Source organism: Crocodylus porosus, unplaced genomic scaffold (assembly GCF_001723895.1).
Source record: "Crocodylus porosus isolate Cpor-Errol unplaced genomic scaffold, CroPor_comp1, whole genome shotgun sequence".
Classification (NCBI taxonomy): Eukaryota; Metazoa; Chordata; order Crocodylia; family Crocodylidae; genus Crocodylus; species Crocodylus porosus.
The window spans coordinates 37527183-37547334 of record NW_017728949.1 but is presented as its reverse complement, the minus strand read 5'-3'; the positions used below and the strand labels follow the sequence as shown (position 1 = coordinate 37547334).

General features: G+C 45.3%; 1 protein-coding gene across 1 annotated transcript in view; it reads right to left on the bottom strand.

The window, feature by feature from the left end:
* The window catches only part of CCDC141 (coiled-coil domain containing 141), a 165967-nt gene extending 146253 nt beyond the window's left edge, over positions 1 to 19714 (bottom strand). The window contains exons 1-2 of the mRNA XM_019554677.1: positions 19587 to 19714; positions 17236 to 17358 (exon numbers count right to left, since the gene is read on the bottom strand). Coding sequence (XP_019410222.1) covers positions 17236 to 17358; positions 19587 to 19688 — 225 coding nt within the window. The 5' untranslated portion in view covers positions 19689 to 19714. The remainder of the gene's footprint in view (positions 1 to 17235; positions 17359 to 19586) is intronic.
* Positions 19715 to 20152: the final 438 nt, after the last annotated feature.

Sequence of the window (20152 nt, the reverse complement as noted above, 5' to 3'; positions counted from 1 at the left end):
AAGCCAGCGTTTTGGTCGCTTTACTAGCTGCAGCATCCCATTGCAGGTTCATGTTCATCTTGTGGTCAATGATGACCCCCAAGTCTCTTTCTTCCATAGTGCTAGCCAGCGTAGCACTGCCGAGCCTATAAGGATGCTGCAGGTTTGTCTTCCCAACGTGGAGAACCTTGCTCCTCCTGCTCCTACTCCTGCCCCTCCTGTGCCTGGGAAGGGCCCAGCTCCTATGGTCCAACCCAGGTGAACTCTTCTGTACCCACCCTCAGCAGTGCCTGCGGACCAACCCAGCTCAGTCCCACAGCTGCAGCCTCAGCCCTGCAGCCACAACCCCAGCCCTGAGCAGACTGCGGAGCCATGCCAGCTGGCTCTGGCCATGCCTATGGCCCTGAGGCTAAAGTAGAGAAGGGTGGGATCCTGACAGGGGCTGCACTGCCCAGGCCAGACAAACCCCAGCGGGGGTCCCCAGTGGGAGAGAGGAGTATTAACCCCAGCTGCCGTACCCCAGATGGAGGAGACTGAACGCTTGAATTTATGGGTCCATTGACCTATATAGGACTGTGTAGCAGGGCACTAAGGTGCCTGCTACTGATAATAGGAAATGGACCAGCTCCTCTGGCAGCTCAAGGAGTGAGACCTCTGCTAGAGTGAGCAGGGCGGGGTTGTGCAGCAGCATGCGGATGCAGGGTGGAGAGGACCCTGACAGGGATGAGAGAAGGATAGCCAGCTTGGCTTAAAGATTCGTGTTATGGCCTAGGGGCCTTGTGTTTCTGTTTGGGGTGTTGTGATTATTACACTGGAGGACCGGGTGAGGCTGTAGGGGTGTGAGGAGGCCTCACGGGGGCTACCCAGTAGCTTGGGGGCTCCTGGTGCCCAGTGGGGCACAGCGGTTTGCACCAGTGGGACGCGTGTTGGGGGGTGTTGACCCCTCCCTAGTAGGGCAAGTGACCCAGACAGTGGTCCAGGGGGCCAGGCACGGCTGCGGCCACCTAAGCCCCAACCGGGTGTAGGACCCAGAAGAAGGGTCAGGGGCCAGGTAAGGCTAAGGCCGCCTGAGCCCCAAGCATGGGAAGCGCACGAGCGAGACCCCCAGGGGGGGTGAGAAGTGCGGGAAGCGCGGCACAGGTCCCAGAGGGGGCAAGAAGCGCGAGAGGCACGGCAGAGGCCCCAGAGAGGGCAACAGGAGTATAAAGCACAGCTTAGGCCCCAGACAGGGGGTGCTGGTGCTTAAGCCCAGCAGGGAGTGGGCCCAGGAAGGTGGGTCTAAGTGGTGGGGGGGTCCAGACCCGAGCCCAGCGTGGGCATTACCGGGACAGGCCCCAATTGGAAATCCCAATTGGGAAGAGCCCCAGTGGGGCATAAGCCCGAAGAGGCGGGTCTGGGGGCCAGGTAAGGCTAAGGCTGCCTGAGCCCCAACCCTGGGAAGCCCGAGTCGGGCACAGAAGGTCCCAGTGCGGGCGGGTGCAAGGAGCGCGAGCAAAGACCCCAGTGTGGGCGGGCACGTGAGAAGTGCGAGCGTAGGCCCGAGTCAGGCATAGACAGGCCTGAGTTCGGGCAGGGAGCGCAAGGGGCGCGACCACAGGCTCGAGTGCAGGCATAGAAGGCCCAAGTGAGGGCAGCAAGCGCAAGGAGCGCGAGCAAGGGCCCCAGTGGGGGCATAGAAGGTCCCAGTGTGGGCGACGAGCACAAGGAGCACAAGTAAGGGCCCCAGGGCGGGGTAGCGAAGCGCAAGAGGCGCGATAGACAGGCCCGAGTGTGGGCAGGGAGCGCAAGGGGCGCGGCCACAGGCCCAAGTGCAGGCGGGGAGCGCAAGGGGCGCGACCACAGGCCCGAGTGTGGGCGGGGAGTGCAAGGGGCACGAGCAAGGGCCCCAGTGGGGGCATAGAAGGCCCAAGTGCAGGCGCAGAGCTTGAGGAGCGCGATTACAGGTCCGAGGTGCGGGCTTAGAGACTGCGGGGCGCAGGCCAGTACGCGAGTGGCCGTGGAACATAAGGGAGGCAGGGCCGAGTGGGGCACTGCCTGTAAGATAAGAAGCCCCAAGAGGGGAATAAGCCCATTGGGAAGTCCGGGCTGGGCGAGAAGGGGCACAGTCAGAGAGACGCCCCAGGAGGGAGGCGCGTATATTGAGTAGGCCCTGAGAGAGGACCAGCACAGGGACGAGAACCAAAGTCCTGGTATAGTAAGACTGGCCCCGTGCCAAGAAGGGCAGGAAGGCAACCTCCTTAATTGAACCGATAAGATCAAAGACGTGGCGGGCGAGACGGAGGATGCGTTAAGGACCCAGACTGGGCACGGTAGGCAAGGGCACTAGGGGAGGTCACGGCACCCCTAGGTCGTCCTGCCACAGACTGACAAGCATGCACAATCAGCCTGTGTTGTATAAGTTGACTTTGGAGCAGGGGTGAGCAAAATGCAGCCTGTCAAGCCAGTCTATCTGGCCCGCAGGGCCACTAAAAAATTTAGAAAATTAATATTGATCTGCCCCCGGCTGCCTGTCATGTGACCCTCAATGGCTTGCCAAAACTCAGTAAGCAGCCCTCTGCCTGAAATAATTGCCCACTCCTGCTTTGGAGGGAACATGTTTCCAATGCAAAGTGTGGCATGAAATACCTGAGGTAACAACCCTCCAGATTGGTCAGTAATGTGATGGACAGATGAATGATGGTAGGGTCTGACTGATAATTGGTTCTGGCATATGATTGACAGGTGGTATAAGGTGGACACTATTAAACTTTTCAGGACTGTCACTTGGAGAGCTACTGAGGAAGTGCTTGAGTCTGTGTGCATCGTGAGCCTGTGCGGTGGCTGGGTGTTTGCTTGGGAGAGTGACTGAGTTGGTGTCAGTGAGCGCTGTGTCCCATTGGGATTGAAAGCTTGTGAGAAACTGAGTCATCTGATGAGCATGTGGCGTGAAACCTGCTCGTATATATGAATAGTATGAGAGTTGCTTGACTGGAGTGTGTAACTGAATTCCATCTATTTGCAGAGGTATACACTCATAGACAGAGCCATCCTCTACTCACCTGTATCACCCATCCCTTTGGAGGTAGTGAGTACTCACTGAGAGTGAGGAAAAGAGAGAAATCCTCTGGGGAACAGGCACTCTGTGACAGGCTGACAAGCCATCTTGCCTGCCAGCTTCAGAGTGATCTTGCCTGCCACCTCTGACGACAGGCCCGCATTGGTTCTTTCTTGTATCTATTATTGTATATAGTGTTCTCTTAACTCTTTGTTGATTGGTTCATTGTGGATTTATTATTGTTGGGGGTTTTTTTATACTTACCTCAATAATATATTCTTGTTAACCTCTGCCTTAGTGTAAGGTAAGGTTTTCATTGGCAGCGGTATACCTCTAGATGGGGCCAGGCTGCAGGCCAATGTCCAGGGGAATTAACCCTTTGTTGTCCCAAATCATATAGACCCCCAGTGAGGCTGAAAGCTTAACAAATCTTCGTGCACATAATAGGTGTCCTCATCAGGAGCTTGGTCTTCAGGAGGGAGGGTTAATAAGCTCCCTCCCTGCCCCTTCATCTTAGGAAGCCATGTTGGCTGGTGCCTGGCCATACCCCCAACCTGCTCCAGCTAGAGTGCACAGGGGTAGGGCCAGCCTCGCTCTCTGCAGCAGACAGCACAGGCCAGCCCAGGGCTCAGCAGCATACTGGGACGCTGGTGGACTCTGATTTAACTTAAACCAAGAGGGGGTCTGGGACAGAAGTTCCATAAACCGGTTTGACCCAGATCTGTTAAGTCTGATACTACATTCACAACCAGGTTTGTCTTAAACCAGTTTTGGCTGTCTTGAAACTGGTTTAAGTGCACAGAAATTCTGTTCTGTTTAAATCAGTTTCTGATCATTTAATCCAGTTTGTGTGTAACTTCTGCCCCTAGCCAAAGAGATTCCTGCCAATACATTACAGCAGTGGAGAGCGAATTCTGGCCCACAGGGTAGATAGGGCCTGTGGCAGATTCCATTTCCTAGCAGCCCCTGCCCATGTCGCTGCAGCCAGTTTCCATGTAGACCCCAGCAGCGGCAATGACATGACAGCATGGGGCCAGGGCATGCAGCTGGGCGGGGATCTGCTCTGGGGCGGCGATATTGCAACAGGCAGGGGCATGCAGGCAGTGGATCATGGATCTGCTCTGGCTCTATACCACACTGTCACTACTGTAATATCCCAGACCAGCTCCGCACCCCGCTGTGCCAGCTGCATGCCCTGCCAGTACTGCTGGGGATAGTCTCCATGGAAATCCTGGCCCTATGCTGTCATGGTGCCACTGCTCTTTGGGTATCCATGGAAACTGGTCATAGTGATACAGGCAAGGGCTGCTGGGAAATGGAGTCCAGCAGCCGGCCAGATCCAACATTTTGCCCACTCCTGCTGACTCCAGATGGAAATCTATCAGCAAAGGGATACACTGGACCAAATGACACAGATAATAACATCTGAGGTTCATTCCCCTGCAAATCTACCATATATGCCATCACCTGCTTGCAGTGCCCTTCTGCTGTCTACACTGGACAGATAGGGTGATCCTTACATGTAATGATCTGACATCAGGTCCAGAAAAACACAAAGGCCTGTGGCAGATCACTTCAGCCTTCCTGGACTTTCCATTACTGACCTCAGGGTAGCTTGTTCTTAGGCTACCATTCTTTAAAAACTGACTTGAGTGGGAAGTTGCAGAATAAGAAACCATCTACAGGTGGGATTATGTTAAAAAAGATTTAAACAGGGCCTACAGATTTTTATCCCATTAGCTAGTTTGGCTTTTGCGACCCCTTTGTTACTATGTGTTCTTTGCTTATTCATCTCTCCCAGAACTGCCCCGTGTTCCCATCCCCTTCTGCCATGTTCAGACTCCAGTGAATGGAAACCCAAATATGCTCAGAGTTTGGTTGCATATATATGTGCAAAAGTGTGTCCACAATTTTTAAAAAGTGTAGTTTAATACTGTTCCTACTGAAAGTTACATTTGTTGGAAATGAGCATACTCCTTTTTGGCTGTGTCATGAGAGCGCTTGGCATGGGGTCTGGCCAGAATTACTGTTTTAATGGTAGTTCTTGAGCCCATTTGGAAGGGGAGGGACAGGAAGGACAAACAGCAGCAGTATTCACTCATTGGGCTCTGGAGCTGTGTGAAAGTATGGGCCCTGGCCACACCCCCACATCAGTCAGATGCTGAGCTCAGAGCTCACTGATCATATGGAACCTAAGCAGGAGCCCACGTTGACCAGGCAATAGGCTCAGAACTCATTGTGCAAGCAAGCACAGCTGAAGTTGGGGGAATGCATTCCCTTGCCCCAGTCCTGGATCTTCAACTGCCATCATCCTATTAGATTAGCAGCTGTACTAGGCAGATCAGGAAACTGCAAAATGATTTCACTGCTAGAATGGAGATCAATTGTATGAAATCCTTAGATTATTCAAATGTAATAATTACAGAAGTATGGTCCTCTTCTCCCAACTTGTCAATAACCTACATTCTTCACAGCCACATGAACCTTTAATTCATCTTCTTCAAAAATAACCGCTTAAAATAGCCATATTTCATAAAGATTTTACAAGGATTAAATGCTGTCTTTGAATCCTGCAGGAGAGATTTGTGGTCCAACACATCTGGAGTAGTTACACCTACCTTCTTCAAGGAAGGGTTTTCAGATAATTCATTGGTTATCAATGGCACTGAAACTATAACTTGCTGAAAAAGTTATTTTAAATCATTACATTATTATTTTGAATCTCAAATATTACATTACTGAGAAGGTTGTGTATATAAAAATTGAAAGCTGTTTGTTGAATTAAGTATGGAAAGCTGTTGAAAGAAAATATAGAACATTGCTGCCACGCTTTTTAAAACCCTTAATAAACTATTTTAAAACCAAAAATGCAGCTGACCTTTACTTTTAATGGCAGGCAGAGCATCTCTGTAATTAAATGTAAATAACACAGAACACAAAGATTAACAAATAATGTATCCTACCGCTAAAGCCCTGAAAAATAAGCATTATACTGAAAATATTTTTTTTGGCACAAAACAAAAGACTTATGTAAAAGGTATCAAGTGCAAAAGATGAACATACTGTTGCCTTTTGAAAAATGTATTTTTCTAATTTGCTTCTCTTGGAAATTAGCATTTAAATGACTAATTTGCAATGTATGCTCTGTGAATTGGAGTAAATAAAGTAATTAGGAGTAATCTGCAAGTACATGGGCCAAATTATTAATGATGGATCTTATTTTTTAAGCTGAGTTTGTAGAATAGAATGTTGGATATTTTGTAGAGTCTCTGCTCCCATTCATGGAGACTTTAGAATGACAAAGAGCAGAGTTTTGTTGACCAAAAATCAAGAATGCCAGTGTTTGACTTGATGGCAGGGTGTAGAGTTGTCATAATCAAGAGTGGTAATGCAGCCAACTCTTTAAAACTGTGCAAAAGTCCCAGTATTGTGAAATACAAACACAAAGGTGATATTCTCTCCAGACAGGATTCTGGATGAAAGTAGTGGAAATAATCAGGACAATAGGGCTAGGGACAAACATTCAAAAAGCCTGAGCCTGAATTGATTCCATCTTTGCAGGTTAGTCTAACCTAGTTAGGTGAAATTAGTTTTGTAACCAGACAGACATCCCAGAAATGCAGGCACACACCTACAGTGGCTCAGGCTAGAAGCCAGGGGCACTAGAGCAGCCCTCCCTTCCCTTGCACAGAGATGACCTATGGGGGCCGTGGCCAGGCCCAGGCAGGATGCTGTGATTAGGGAGGCATTCCCCACTCCAGAACAGCTCAGTGGGGAATGTTTGTCACCCTTAACTCACTGTTTATCACCCCATTAAGAAAACAGAGGGACATTACCAGCTGTCTGTTGATTCTGCCTTCATCCCGTGTGCCACAGCTTGGAGGTAGCCAGCATGTGGTCTCCTAGCTAATGCTGAAGTGTTTGTGAGGGACAGGAGCTGGCTTAGCAGAGAGAGAGAGAGAGAGGGTGTGTGTGTGTGTGTGTGTGTGTGTGTGTGTGTGTGTGTGTGTGTGTGTGTGTGTGTGCATGCGCAGTGGGATGGAGAGGGGAGGGGAGAAGCCAGGCAGATACCTGCAGAGACTGCCAGAGCTGCAGCCAGGGAGCAGAGGGGAGGGGCCAGCTGTTCTGTGGAGCAGAGAGTCCAGCCCAGAGAGCATGCTGGGAGAGTCTGGTTTATCTTAAACCAGCAAGGGGTCTGGGACAGACATTGCATAAATCAGCTTGATCCAAATCAGTTAAGTCTGATACTACATTCAACCAGGTTTATCTCAAACCAGTTTCAGCCATTTTCAAACTTGTTTATGTGTCCTGAACATCTGTTCTGTTACAGGTTTAAACCAGTTTCTGATCACTTGAACCAGTTTATGTGTAATGGCTGTCCCTAGCCTAGCAGGTTGTAGCACTGCAATCAGTGTGATTTTGTCCCTTGGAAGCTTTGTCTGAATGTTTTCCCTGCCTATTTTGAAATTAAAACCAAAAGCATAATATAAAAAATTTTACCTCAAGAAATACATCCTTAAAGAAGCAGGTCCTCCCAAAAGCTGAGGCTGAACAAAGCATGGGAAGGAGAGTTCTATGAAATTACAGATGCACAGCAGACTGAATATTCAGCTAACCTGTCATTGCAGATTCTGCCACAACATCAAACCTATCAGTTCGTACTGTTTCCAAGTCAAATTCTCTTTGCCGAAGAGCAGAGGCTCCAAACCTGGAAATACTTATGCTTAGCTTTGCTCATATGAAAAATTATTTTGAATTTAATAGGACTACTCACATTCTTAAAGTACATACACAGAGTATTTGCCAGATCGTTTGAAAATAGTCATCAGTAAAAAATGTGTAAGGCTTTTAGCACTTTCAAGCACCATCTATGTCCAGCTAAAGTAATGCAGGTCCATGCACTGGTGCATATATTCATAACACAACTGACAAATACATACTAACTTTCACAATTAATCAGCCATCATTAAACAAACTTAAGCAACTGCACTATATTTGCACCTCTTAAATCACTGTTGCCACACAAATTGTATTTATATTTCTATGTTGTTGTCAGATATTCTGACAATGGAAGTAGTACAAATAGAGTAATTTCATCTATAATTAATCACAACATTACAAATAAAATATGCAAGGGATTTTTTTAATAGATGATAAATGATTTAACACATATTATTTCCTGCTTACTTATCATTTTCTGCTTTGAATTTATTTTTTCAACTTGGACAGCAAATAATTCCCCTTTATAACCCATAAAATGTTTTAAACTGGGGTCTTTTTAAAGTATCTATACTCAGGTTTTCAGTGGAGCTAGTTTATACTAGCTGATTCAGGATGTTCTATCAAAGAAAAGCTGTTTGAGTAAATTCATCTAATACTTTAGAATATGCAGTGACAACTTTTAACATCTGATGATAATTTAAAAAAATGACTAATAGTTATAATAAAAAGGTGGTCATTAAAAAACACACACATTCTTACACGACACATCTGTTGACTGCTATTTAGTGGCAATGGGTTTACCCCTCTTAGCACTGCTGAACTAATAGTTCACTGGATTCCTGTTCGAGCATTATCAAAAGAACTGTAAAATGAATTCCATAGCACCAATGCCTGTGAAATCTCATTACATATGTAAGGGAGGAACAAATTTGGTCTAGAAAATCTTAGTTATATCTAACAGGGCATGAACTGGAGTTAAAGAGGCGCTAAAACATCAAACACCTTGATGTTCAAATCCCACGCTGATTTTGCAACACAGTAGGGTGCATCTATGTGGTGGAGTTGTGCCCCAGGGCTGACTGTGAAGCCTCCTGGTGGCCATGTAACTCTTGCCCTGCCCAATTTCTATTTTAGCCCTCCCTTATTTGCTCTCCTGCCATGCCTTGTTTTTACTGGAGGTTGCATCAGGGGAGGCTGCCCATGGGCCTCAGTCCGCTTGTGGTATCATTGGGTCTCTCCTGGGCCCCAGCTACTTTGATTCAACCCTTAAGTCCAATTGACCTCCGTGGCTGGCCTTTGGCCCTGCAGGGCTCCTGTAGCTTGGAGGGCTACAGTGCATATCTGTGCTCATCCTGGGCACCCACAGCCTTAAGGACTCTATGCATGGCTCCGTTTCCTCCCCTATACCACACCCAAAGCTTCATGGACGTTACTATGACATTGTTCCCTCTGTTGGGGCTCCAGCCTCCTCAGCCTCTGCCCCTTTAATCTAGCTAGACCTTCTAGCTTGGGCCCATCGTATTGGACCTGACTCTGAGGCACTAGCTCTCACCTGTCTTTTTCAATCACTGGGCACCTGCCCCTGTCTGTGGGCACCTGTGGGGCTGTGCCACTCTGGTGCTGGGTCCCTGGCCCTGTGTGGCTGCGCTCCTCTGACCTCTGTCTGCTCTATAGCCTTGCATTGCACTTTTCTCTGGGTTCGTCAATAGCTTAGGCCTTGAGCCTGCCCCTGGCAAGGCTCAAGGCTATTGTGTACCTCTTGGGCACAAATGTAAGGGGAGGTACCTCCGTGAACCTCCCCTTACATTGCCAACTCAAACTGACAATATAAACAGTAACATAAACCATAAGCCCCTGGGCTATAACATAAACACAAACAACAGCAGAAGCAGCCCTCTGCCCCCTTAAGAGGGCAAGCTTTCATCATCTCCCAGTGTGCCTTACCTATACACTAACCCTGCTCTAGTCCTGCATACCCTTCCCTGGGCACATGGACCCTCTGGTAGGCACCTCAAACACTCTGGGGGTAACATAAAAGAAGGCTATTTGCCTGTAAATCCAGTCTTTCCCTTGGCTCTGTTTCCAGGCCTGCAGAGTTGTCCAGCCACATCCAGGTCCTTTCAGGAGCCCTGCATCCAGGAGCTCCTCGCTTCATAATTGCTGGGGAGAGACTACCTGAGACTCATACAGGCTCTGGGCTTATATAGCTCCAGCCTGAGCCCTTTTCCAGTCAGGTGAATCCCTCATTAGCTCCCCCTGACACTTGCAAGCAACCTCTCAGGCTGCTTGTTCTCTTAAAGGGGGAGGCATATTCTAGTGCCCTGTGACAGCCTACACAGGATGCTATGTCACCCTAGGGACAAGCTAGTCTCTACAGCAACATAGCATCAGCAGGCACGAACCACAATGTCAATGCAAATGTGCAGCAGCAACAAGATACTCATTGCTACTGCACAGTAGGGTTTGAAACAACCCGTGTGGTACTGGGACTGCACAGTAATGGTAGTTACTGTGTGGTCATTAAGTACTTGCTTTAGCAAAGCACTAAAACAAAGTACTAAGTCGGGTGCACATGTAGATGTGCCCAGTTAGAAATAAACATGCCCAGCATGGTCCCATCATAAATAATTTCTAAATAGCATGTAGAAGTCTAGGCCTTAGTTTTGTAAGACAGACACATGTTTTATATTAAGAACCTGAGTATGGAATTAAATACAACTCTTAAATGCTGGATTGAGGATTTATGTCACAATCTGCACTAACTCACACAGGCACTTGATTACATCACTTTGGGGAACATTAAAAAATCAGAGTCAATTCAGTTTTCTAGAATATAGATGTTTAAAAAAAGCAAGTATAGAAGCCAGCCTGCCCAATCTTCTGGATTAAACCACATTTGCAAGCAACATGAGCAGTATTCAATTAAAATCTTAATTCTAGCTAAGCAAAAACTTTGAACATAAAGCAAAGATAATTTATTAGTCTCAGTGTTGGGTCATATATATAAGTGAGGCTGATCAAGAATTGGAAGAATTCCACAAAGAACTTCAATATTGTTCCTATATCCCGAGTTTCAAAGAGAACAATTTTGGATAGGTTTAATTTTTCACAAAATATTGTTATAAGGTTTATTTCCCTTTTTTCCTTGCTGTGTGCCACAATAGAACTTATGGCACACAGAAAGGAACTTAAGACCTTAAGAACTTAAGAACTTAAGATCCTTTATTTTTATAAGTGTAATGATCTAACATGGTGTTGCTGACTCATGCGTTACTTCTGGGAGAAAATTTTCACTTATTTTCTCATTACCGTACTACCATTATGTACAAAATAAAACAAACAACCCCCTCAATGACTGCCACTTTCTGAGATCCAATTAAAATGTTGCCATGTAAGATTCTGTCTTAAATAATTTGAACGCAAGTATGCAAAAGTTCTTAGCTTTGCCTTTATCTAATTCAGACTATTTATAGTGCATTCCAACTCCCAAGTTGTATAAAGAAGACAAACATATGTGAGGATGTGCACGCATGTTTCCATTGTGTCAACTAATTGGAGTAAATGGGAAATAGACAATTAAATGGTTGCACAGTTTGTAAGCTCATTCGATAACAGCTAAAAGCCCTATACTGTAGAAAATTCCAGTGTGCTATTCCACTAATACATTTGTCAATCATTTTAATTATTAAAATTAAAGAACAGAAAGAAAGAACTGCTGAAGAACTGTGTATACAGGATATGACAAAGACAAGCGCTATTTAACCACTGTAACTCTGTGACTGACTGGACCTCTGCCCTGATAGTTTTACATTTCTCATCTTCTCGAGAAGATTTGGCACTAAATTTTTAGGTTTCTCAGACTTCAAACTACATTCCTGTTCATACAGTAAATGTATGGATCATAAACAATTTTAAGTGCCTAGATGATTATAATGAACATTTCAAAGGTTGAGTATCAATATTTTGTAAAATCCCTTTGATGGCAGTATCTGGTAGCTAAAACTAAACAATTACTTATAAGTGTTAAATACCTAATATCAAGTAAAAAAATTGATCTGATAAAATAAAAAGGATGGTTATTAAGAACCATGACAAAATGTTTGGTTATGTATAATTTGAGAAGGTTCAATTAATCAATGAAGATAATATTTATTGAAAAAATATCCCTTCTTCTATGGATTGCACCCTATTCAACACTGTTATCTGCAAAGGGATATTTTATTCTTAAGTATTTACCAATACTTTAGGTGAAATACTTGCCCATGTCCAAAATTTAATAGATTTTTTTTTATTCACTATTACTAACGGTATTTGATTGGTTACCTAGCTCATATGACTGTTTCTGCTTCCTGATTTGACAGAAAACTTTTTAACAAGAGAATATAATGGATACTGAATGACAGATAACAATTACTCCACTTGCAAATACTTTCGGGTGTGAACAGACATCACATTTGACGTATTTCAAATGCCTTTGACGTGCTTCAAAGGAGGAGCTAGACAAAGGTACATGCCCTTTGAAAACCTTCAGAAATGGCCAAAGTGCTTCAAAGTGACCCTGTTGAAATGAGGTACTATTTAAAATTGTTTCAAAGTAAAGCTCTTCTTGTCTATTGATGCTCTATAGCTAGGGTCAGCAACCCCCGGCACGTGTGCTGAACATGACATGCAAGGCCATTTTTCTCGGCACACCACCGCCAGCCCAGGCTCTAAGCAGCTGCTGTCAGACTACAAAAGTGGGCAGTTGAGAATAGGATGGGGTTCAATGTAGACAAATGCAGGGTGCTGCACCTTGGGAGACGGAATCCACAGCATACATACAGGCTGGGGAGTTCTCTTGAAAGCACAGAGGTGGAAAGGGATCTTGGACTCACTATTGACTCCAAGATGAACATGAGGCACCAATTCCAGATTGCAGCCAGCAAGGCCAGCCATAACTTGTCATGCATCCAAAGGTGCATCTCAAGCTGGTCCAGAGAGGTGATACTCCCCCTCTATGCCACTTTGGTCAGGCCGCAGTTGGAGTACTGCGTCCAGTACTGGGCGCCGCACTTCAAAAGGGATGTGGCCAGCCTGGAGAGGGTTCAGAGGCGGGCCACCCGCTTGGTGAGAGGGCAGCAGGACAGGCCCTACGAGGAGAGACTGAGGGACCTGAACCTGTTCAGCCTCATCAGGAGAGATCAACAGCAAATAGGCAGAGCCCTTTTCTCCCCAGCACCACCTGGGGTGACAAGGAACAATGGTAATAAGCTGATGGAGAATAAGTTTACGTTAGAGATCAGAAGGCAATATTTTACAGTTAGGGTGGCCAAAATCTGGGACCAACTTCCCAGAGAAGTGGTTCTCGCCCCTACCTTGGGCAAATTCAAGTGGAGGTTGGAGAATCACCAGTCTGGGGTCTTGTGAACCCAGCATTCATTCCTGCCTGTGGCAGGGGTCAGGCTAGATGATCTGTTCAGGTCCTTCCTGACCCTAGCTACCATGAAACTACTATGAAACTATGAAACAGCCACGGAGCCCAGGCTGCTCCCAGCAGGTGGCTGGGAGGCTGCAAGCCCTCCTGCAAGCAGACCGGGCTCCACGGGCTGGCTGCAGCTGTGAGGCTGCAAACAGCTGCTCCGGCGTCTGGCATGTTGGCACTCCAGCACCTTCCAAGGTAGACTTTGTGGTTTTTTCGGCACTCCAGCCAAAAAACATTGCCTACCCCTGCTCTATAGAATGCAACAGGAAATCTCCAGATCATCCCACAATGCCCCTCTATTTCCCCCATGGAGGGAGCAGCAGGAAGAGCAAGGCAAACTGACAGTGAGTGCTATCCCATGTGCTTCACCTCTGCTTTCCCACAGTGCCCCTAGCAAAACCATGCCTCATGCTCCCCCTGAGAAACTGAGAAGCCACATGCTGCAGTCAAGACACTAGAGACCGAACACTCCCAACTCCACCAAAGCTGGGAGACCAGAAAACCTACACCATGGTTGTGGCCCAAGCTGGGATCCTGTTCCCATTCCCTGCATACCTCCCAATTCTGGTGGCAAAGAGGGGTGGGAGTTCTCCAGTCTCCTAGTTCCAGGTGGGTCAGAGGGTGCTCCAGAAGAGCTGGGGTAGAGTAGACAGAAGAGTGCTCACTGATGCTGTCTCCACCACAAGGTAAAAAGGGTCTGTAAAGCTTTATAGACAGTCTACTACACCCCACCCCCAGCGGGCAGGTGGGAACACAGCGACAGGTTATCCCAGCTCTTTGCAGTGCCCCTAGCTGGACAGTATGCCTCTGTATGCCACAGTGATTCTGAAGTGTTCCAGCGTGGGGATGTGAAAAGGGGCTGCATGACTGTCTGCGGCTGAAACACTACATTTTTTAAGCATGTTAACATGTAGCTGCACTCTGGAACACTTCAGTTGTTACATTTGTCCATACCCTGACAAAAAAAATCACAGCACTTCAGATACTCTTGGTTTATTCCATTGTACAGTGTCCTTACCCTACCCACACACAAAGTCTCAAAGGAGATTTTGTAGCTTAAAGCTGACAAAAAAATGTAATTCAATTTCATGCTGGGCAAGCCACTAGAGACTGCATCTGGAAATTTTTTTCCCTGACTTTCTATTGCATTTGATTTATCTTAATACATTGAGCTAAATATCATTGCCAGTGGAAAAGTCATCTTTATGTTCTTGTTTACATGTGTTATAAATTTCTGGTAATGTGCGTAAGATCTCTCATGGTTCCCATTATTGGGATTCAGTAGGATATTTACTGTAACCTAAATATAATAGGATTTCTTGATGTTGAAAAATGCAGTTTATAATCTTCAACTTGATTTTGGCTTGCTAGTGTTTGGGATTAACATGTTTCATGTTTCTAGAGTTTAGAATTATTTCCCAGGTAGAATGTAAGATCCTAATTACTTTTGAATATTTGAAAAACTGCATTTCTTTCACATCCAAAGCTCCCTCTGAATTCAGTGGAGATGAGACAGTTGCATAGGCAATGAAAAACAGGGCTGAGTTCTTTATGTGTTTTTTTTTAAACGTTACTACTCATGCTACTCAGATTCCACTGTATATAACATATTAAATTACAATGTATGCATACCTTATTATTATGTTACCTCACATATGCTTTAGACATAACCTTCACATTAGACGGGCAGCACATGATTGCTAATATTAAAAGGAGCAAATATCTTATCTAGTTTCATATTTCCTCTGGCTTATGGTCCAAGTTTCAATTTATAAAATAAGCAGTAACATCACAAAATGTGAATGGTACTTGACCAGCCAATACCACAATCACCCTGTACAACTCAAGAAATCAAAATATATGAATATCACCCAAGACGGTGACTATTTACTTCAAATTACTTAAAAATTTCTTACGTATGACCAACATATCAACACTTTAAAATTGTACAGATGTTCAAATAAAAATGTTCATTTATCTACTTGTTTCTGACATGTCACTAAATAATACTCTGCTTTTAAAAACTCACTGTTCCCTAACTGGTTTCAGTTCTGTGATTAGCTACCATCTTCCCACCTCAAACCAAATGTTTGCTTAACTTTATCATGTCATTTCTATAATAGCATCCAGCAATCAACAACAAACAATAAAAAGTTGCTGGAATATCTACTTCACATTTACAAAATACTTGCCTACTTTAGCAGTTATTCTAAAACCAAACTTGTCATAGCCCAGTAGAACAAATAAAATCCGTGAAAATCCTCTGTCTTGTTTTCAGTTACTGAAGGCCAAAGCAGTTTTTTATTTGACTTGATGGTAATACATAACATTGGGGGGAAGGGTGGGGGAAGGAAGGGGATAGGACCAAGATTTGATTGCTGTTGCCAGAAAAAAACACCATGGCAAGTGAACATATTTTTCATTGTGTAACTATTATTTTGATTTATTACCGCTGCAAAGTTGTACATATTTTCATTTTTGGCATTTGCCATCATACAGATCGCAAGCGATCTAGATCATGGTGCTCAACCTCTTGGTCTTGCAGACAAGGTGAGTGGCCTGGAGACAGCCCACAGGCTGGATAGAGCCCGGAATGACTGGGGCCTGGCACCACCCCTTCCTGCTATGATTGGGCCTTGAGGGCTCTGGCACTGCCTACTTATACCCCTGCATGCTGGGATTGGCCCTTTGAGTGGCCTGACACCACCCTCTCCTATTAGGGTTGAGCCCCCTGGCCCTCGTACCACCCCCTCCTACCCCTACATGCCAGGTTTGGGCCCCAGTGCCACCCCTGAGCCCCAGGATTGGGCCTGCACCAGCCTCTCCCACCCCCAAGTGCCAGGATTGGGTGCTGTGGGCCCAGAACCACTCCCTCTCACTTTTCCACACTGGGATTGGACCCTTGCACTGCACACTGTTCCTACCTGACCCTACATACTGGGATTGGGTGTTGGATTTAGAGCACAGGGCCTGGGGCTCCTCATGGGTCCAAAAATTTGGCAGCAGAGAAGTGAAGCCACCACTCTCCTACCACCTAATTTCTGGGCCCATAGGAAGCCTCATGGGGCAGCTGACATGGCACTGTAGGGCACATCTGGCCTGTGGCCCAGGGGCTGAGGCCCCCTTGTCCAGGTGTTTGCACTGACTACCATTTCAAAAAGCCCAAGGCAAAAGTGATCTAAGTAACACACTTTACTCTAAGCATCCTAGGTTAGACCAAGAGTGAGCAGAACACACATTTGTCCTTGGGGCAGGTGGGATGAAAACTGCCAGCACTGACCAAGACCAGCAGGTTGAGGGCAATCCTGCATGCCTCCCAGCAGTCCCCTCACCTGCTGGACACTGCCAAGCTCAGCCAAGTGGCTGGGCTATCCCTAAGTGGCTGCTGGGCATGGCCAAGTACCTTTCGTCCCCACCTCCCTCGGCAGTGTCAGCCACAGGCATGATAACTGCTGGCACACAGTGGAGGCAGTCTTTCTGGACCATGACCAGCATCCTGGTCCTGCTCCCTGGGGCTAAACCAGCTCACAGAAGCATGGGAGTCCCTGGGTAGGTGTGAGGAAGCCTGTCCAAGGACTCCCATGCCTCTGCAAGCTGGCACAACTCCAGGTAGCAGAAGCACAGTGGGGCAGCTCTCCCCACCACTCCTGCCAGCAGTGTCAGCCACCGCGCTGACAGCTCTGTGACAGCATGGGCAGGGATGGCCAGGGGCTGGGCCAGAATGCAGGTCAGCTGCCAGCGCATCTCCTGTGGGGGGATGTTATCAGGGGACCACAAAGCAGGCTGGAATACTGGAGGACAGTGACCTGCATTGTGTTGGGAAGAGTCTGGTAGCTCGACAGACCAGTCTAAACTAAATCACTTAAATCTGATGCTACATCAGTCCATGTCTATCTTAGACTGGTTTCTACCATTTTAACCCAGTCTACATGCACTGAACTTCTCTCTGGTTACAGGTGTAGACCAGTTTCTAGTCACTTATACTGGTAGAAGTGTAGCAGCTGTATCTGGGCTTTATTGGTCATGTCACACATCTTACCTTAAGTTTCACCAGGAGTTGTTCATGATCTTGTAGCAGTTTTTTGGTCTCATCTTGATTGCCGCCAATCTCTAATAGATTTGGTTCTGCCTCAGCCAGTTGAAGTTGCACCCATTTTCCAGACTATAATGCAAACATAAACAAACACCCATTGGACACCATTCAGAAAACATGAATCTTGTTTACTTCCTTCTCCAAAAAAAATGCCAATTAATATGTCCTGATCCTTCAATTTGGCTAGCTCAGACAAACCCCTGCATACACACGGAGATCCAGTCAAGTCAAATGAGCCCAATGATACACTCACATAAATCCAGTTGCAGGATTAGGGCCCCCAGGATATAAAATCCAGTGAGTACAAACTTTAGCAATGAGATGCCAAGAACATTTAATAAACATATTTCATGTGAAGCAATGCCAAGATCCCAAATTCTTGCCTTCCCTAAAAACTATCCATGTTGTAACTGCAATCAATGAATAGAAAATTATACCTGGAACTAAAACAGTTGTATCCCTGTATCATGCTGGGGATCATCAATGGTATATTTTTAGCTGGACCTTGTATAGGTAACTGGGTGCATATGTGTACTGTCAAATAATGTCCTAACTTTCTCACAGAAGAAACAAATTCAGGCAGACATAATCAAACTGTCTTCTTGACCGGAGCCAGGCCCTTCAGCATTGCATTTTCTAACACACATTTGGGGAGGGGAGGTTGTTTTTCTTTCGGTTTCATTTTTCTTTAAAGCACCTAATAGCTCTAATAATGCTGGGAGAGAAAATTACTAAAGGAACATGAAACTTTTAAAATAATTGGCCTGATGCTGCAAATATACACTTAGGCAAGTATGGCTCCCTAGCCAAAAATAATTAGTCTTTGTTATATTAATTTGCTTAAGGCACAGAATCATCACACCTAACACAATTAGTGGTTCTAATTGAGGTATGAACTCTAATCCCTGGATTAAAAGTCTATTGCATACTGAGTGAGGTCCTGTGGTGCAACTACCAGTGAAATTAAGGACTTAATCATAAATCCTGTTTAAGAACACAGAAAACAGAAACAGGGCTGTGTCATCATAGAGTATCATGGAGAACTAAGGCTGGAGAGGACCACAAGAGCTCATTTGTCCAGCCAGGAACCAAACACCTGAAACTTTGTTATTAACACCATGTTATTAGCACCATGCACTAACCAACCTGAAGAGAGCCTCTAAATCTGGGTGACAGGAAACCTCCAGAACAGGTTAGGAGATGCAACTCCATAGCAACTATTCCAGCCTCAGGTCACCAAAGCACCTGTACCTTTACTATGTATGGGGCAATATGCCAGATGACTAGCATGGTAACAAACCCAATGACCTATGTTCGCCCCCTCCAAATCCACATTACATAGCAAAGCCAAAGAGAACATGGGATCCAGGATATGCAGGAGTACCACAGGATTCCCTATCTGGCAACAAAACCAGACCACAACTACAGCTAACCTGCAGCTTGGCTATTAAGGAGATGCAAGAATTTTCTCCTGACAAGAGAAACTCCTTTCATCCAGACCCTCAATGATTTCAGTACGCATGTTGTCTCTGTCCTTAATCTAAATTAGTTATCACATTCTAATGCATTAGGCTAGATTTTTTGAAGGTGCCTGATGAAGTGAGGTGGCCAACTGCTATCAAAGTCCAAACAGAGCTGGGTGCCTAACTGTTAGGTAGCACCCAGAACTGTAAACAAGCTGCCTGAGCTGGAACTAGCTTCTCTAGCAATCCTTCAGACATGCAAGACCCCTAGTCAAAAATGTGTGACAAATGGCCACGGATGATTTTTTTTTTAAAACAATCAAGATGATATTTTAAGTGTTTTTTCTTCACCTAACACTGAACTAAACCACTGATAATAGAAATAATTTTTTGTGCACTTGTTACTGCTAAAATTGTACAACAAAAATTAGTAAGTACTTTAGAAGAAAAACTGTAAATAGAGTTGAGATTCTTAAAAGTAGGATGCTTATGTTTCTTATTATTTAATTCCTAGATGTACATGCCATTTTTTAGAAAGAGGGAGTCATGTTCTTTGCAGCAACAAACTTACATATTTTGGCTGAAACATTTAATATAAAAAAGAAAAGTAATATACAGTAATCAATATAAGGCTTCTTAGGTTTCTTAGGTAACAGTGAACTAAATGTACTTGTCTTGTCATTTTTATATGCTGTACAGCTTCTGGTCTTGTCATTTTTATATACTGTACAGCTTCTGTTCTGTGCAGAACATTGCAAAGACATCTTATTATAAGCCTGAAGCAGCACAAAACTGCAGAGCTAAGAGCATAAGTGTTAGCAAATGTTGTCTTACCTTAAGTATAGCTACAACAATTCTGGAATTCCCAGCCTGAACAGCAACTGAACTGACTGTTGTGGTAGAAAACTGTTCACCAGAACTGGCTTCACTCGACATGGTGCTTCAGAACTGGATTTCATACATTAAAGCAGCCTCAACAAACTCAAATGAGTCCACTGGTCATTTAAAACAGCAGCAAACAGGGTTACTTGGAATCATTCAGTGGAACAGCTCAGCTAACACCGATTACTCTGCCAAAAGGAAAGAGCAGGAGGTTAAAAATAGACAATCCCATTGAGTTTATCATTCTTGTGAGTGATTTGACACACCCCTAGTTTGGTAGCATTAAGTAGCCTGTTCTTTTTTGTCACTATCTGAAGTGTAAAGGGCTGCCGCTGTGAATATCACCTGACTCTGGATAAGAAAATGGAAAGAAACGGAAAGAGCTAGTATCATTTTTCCTACTAGTGCTGTGCAGAAAAATCAATACTACAGGGCTTCAAAACAAACAGGCACTTTATACAACTTTTTGTTACTTTTATCATGTTAATTACTGCATGGTTGCTGAGTTATATGTGTGT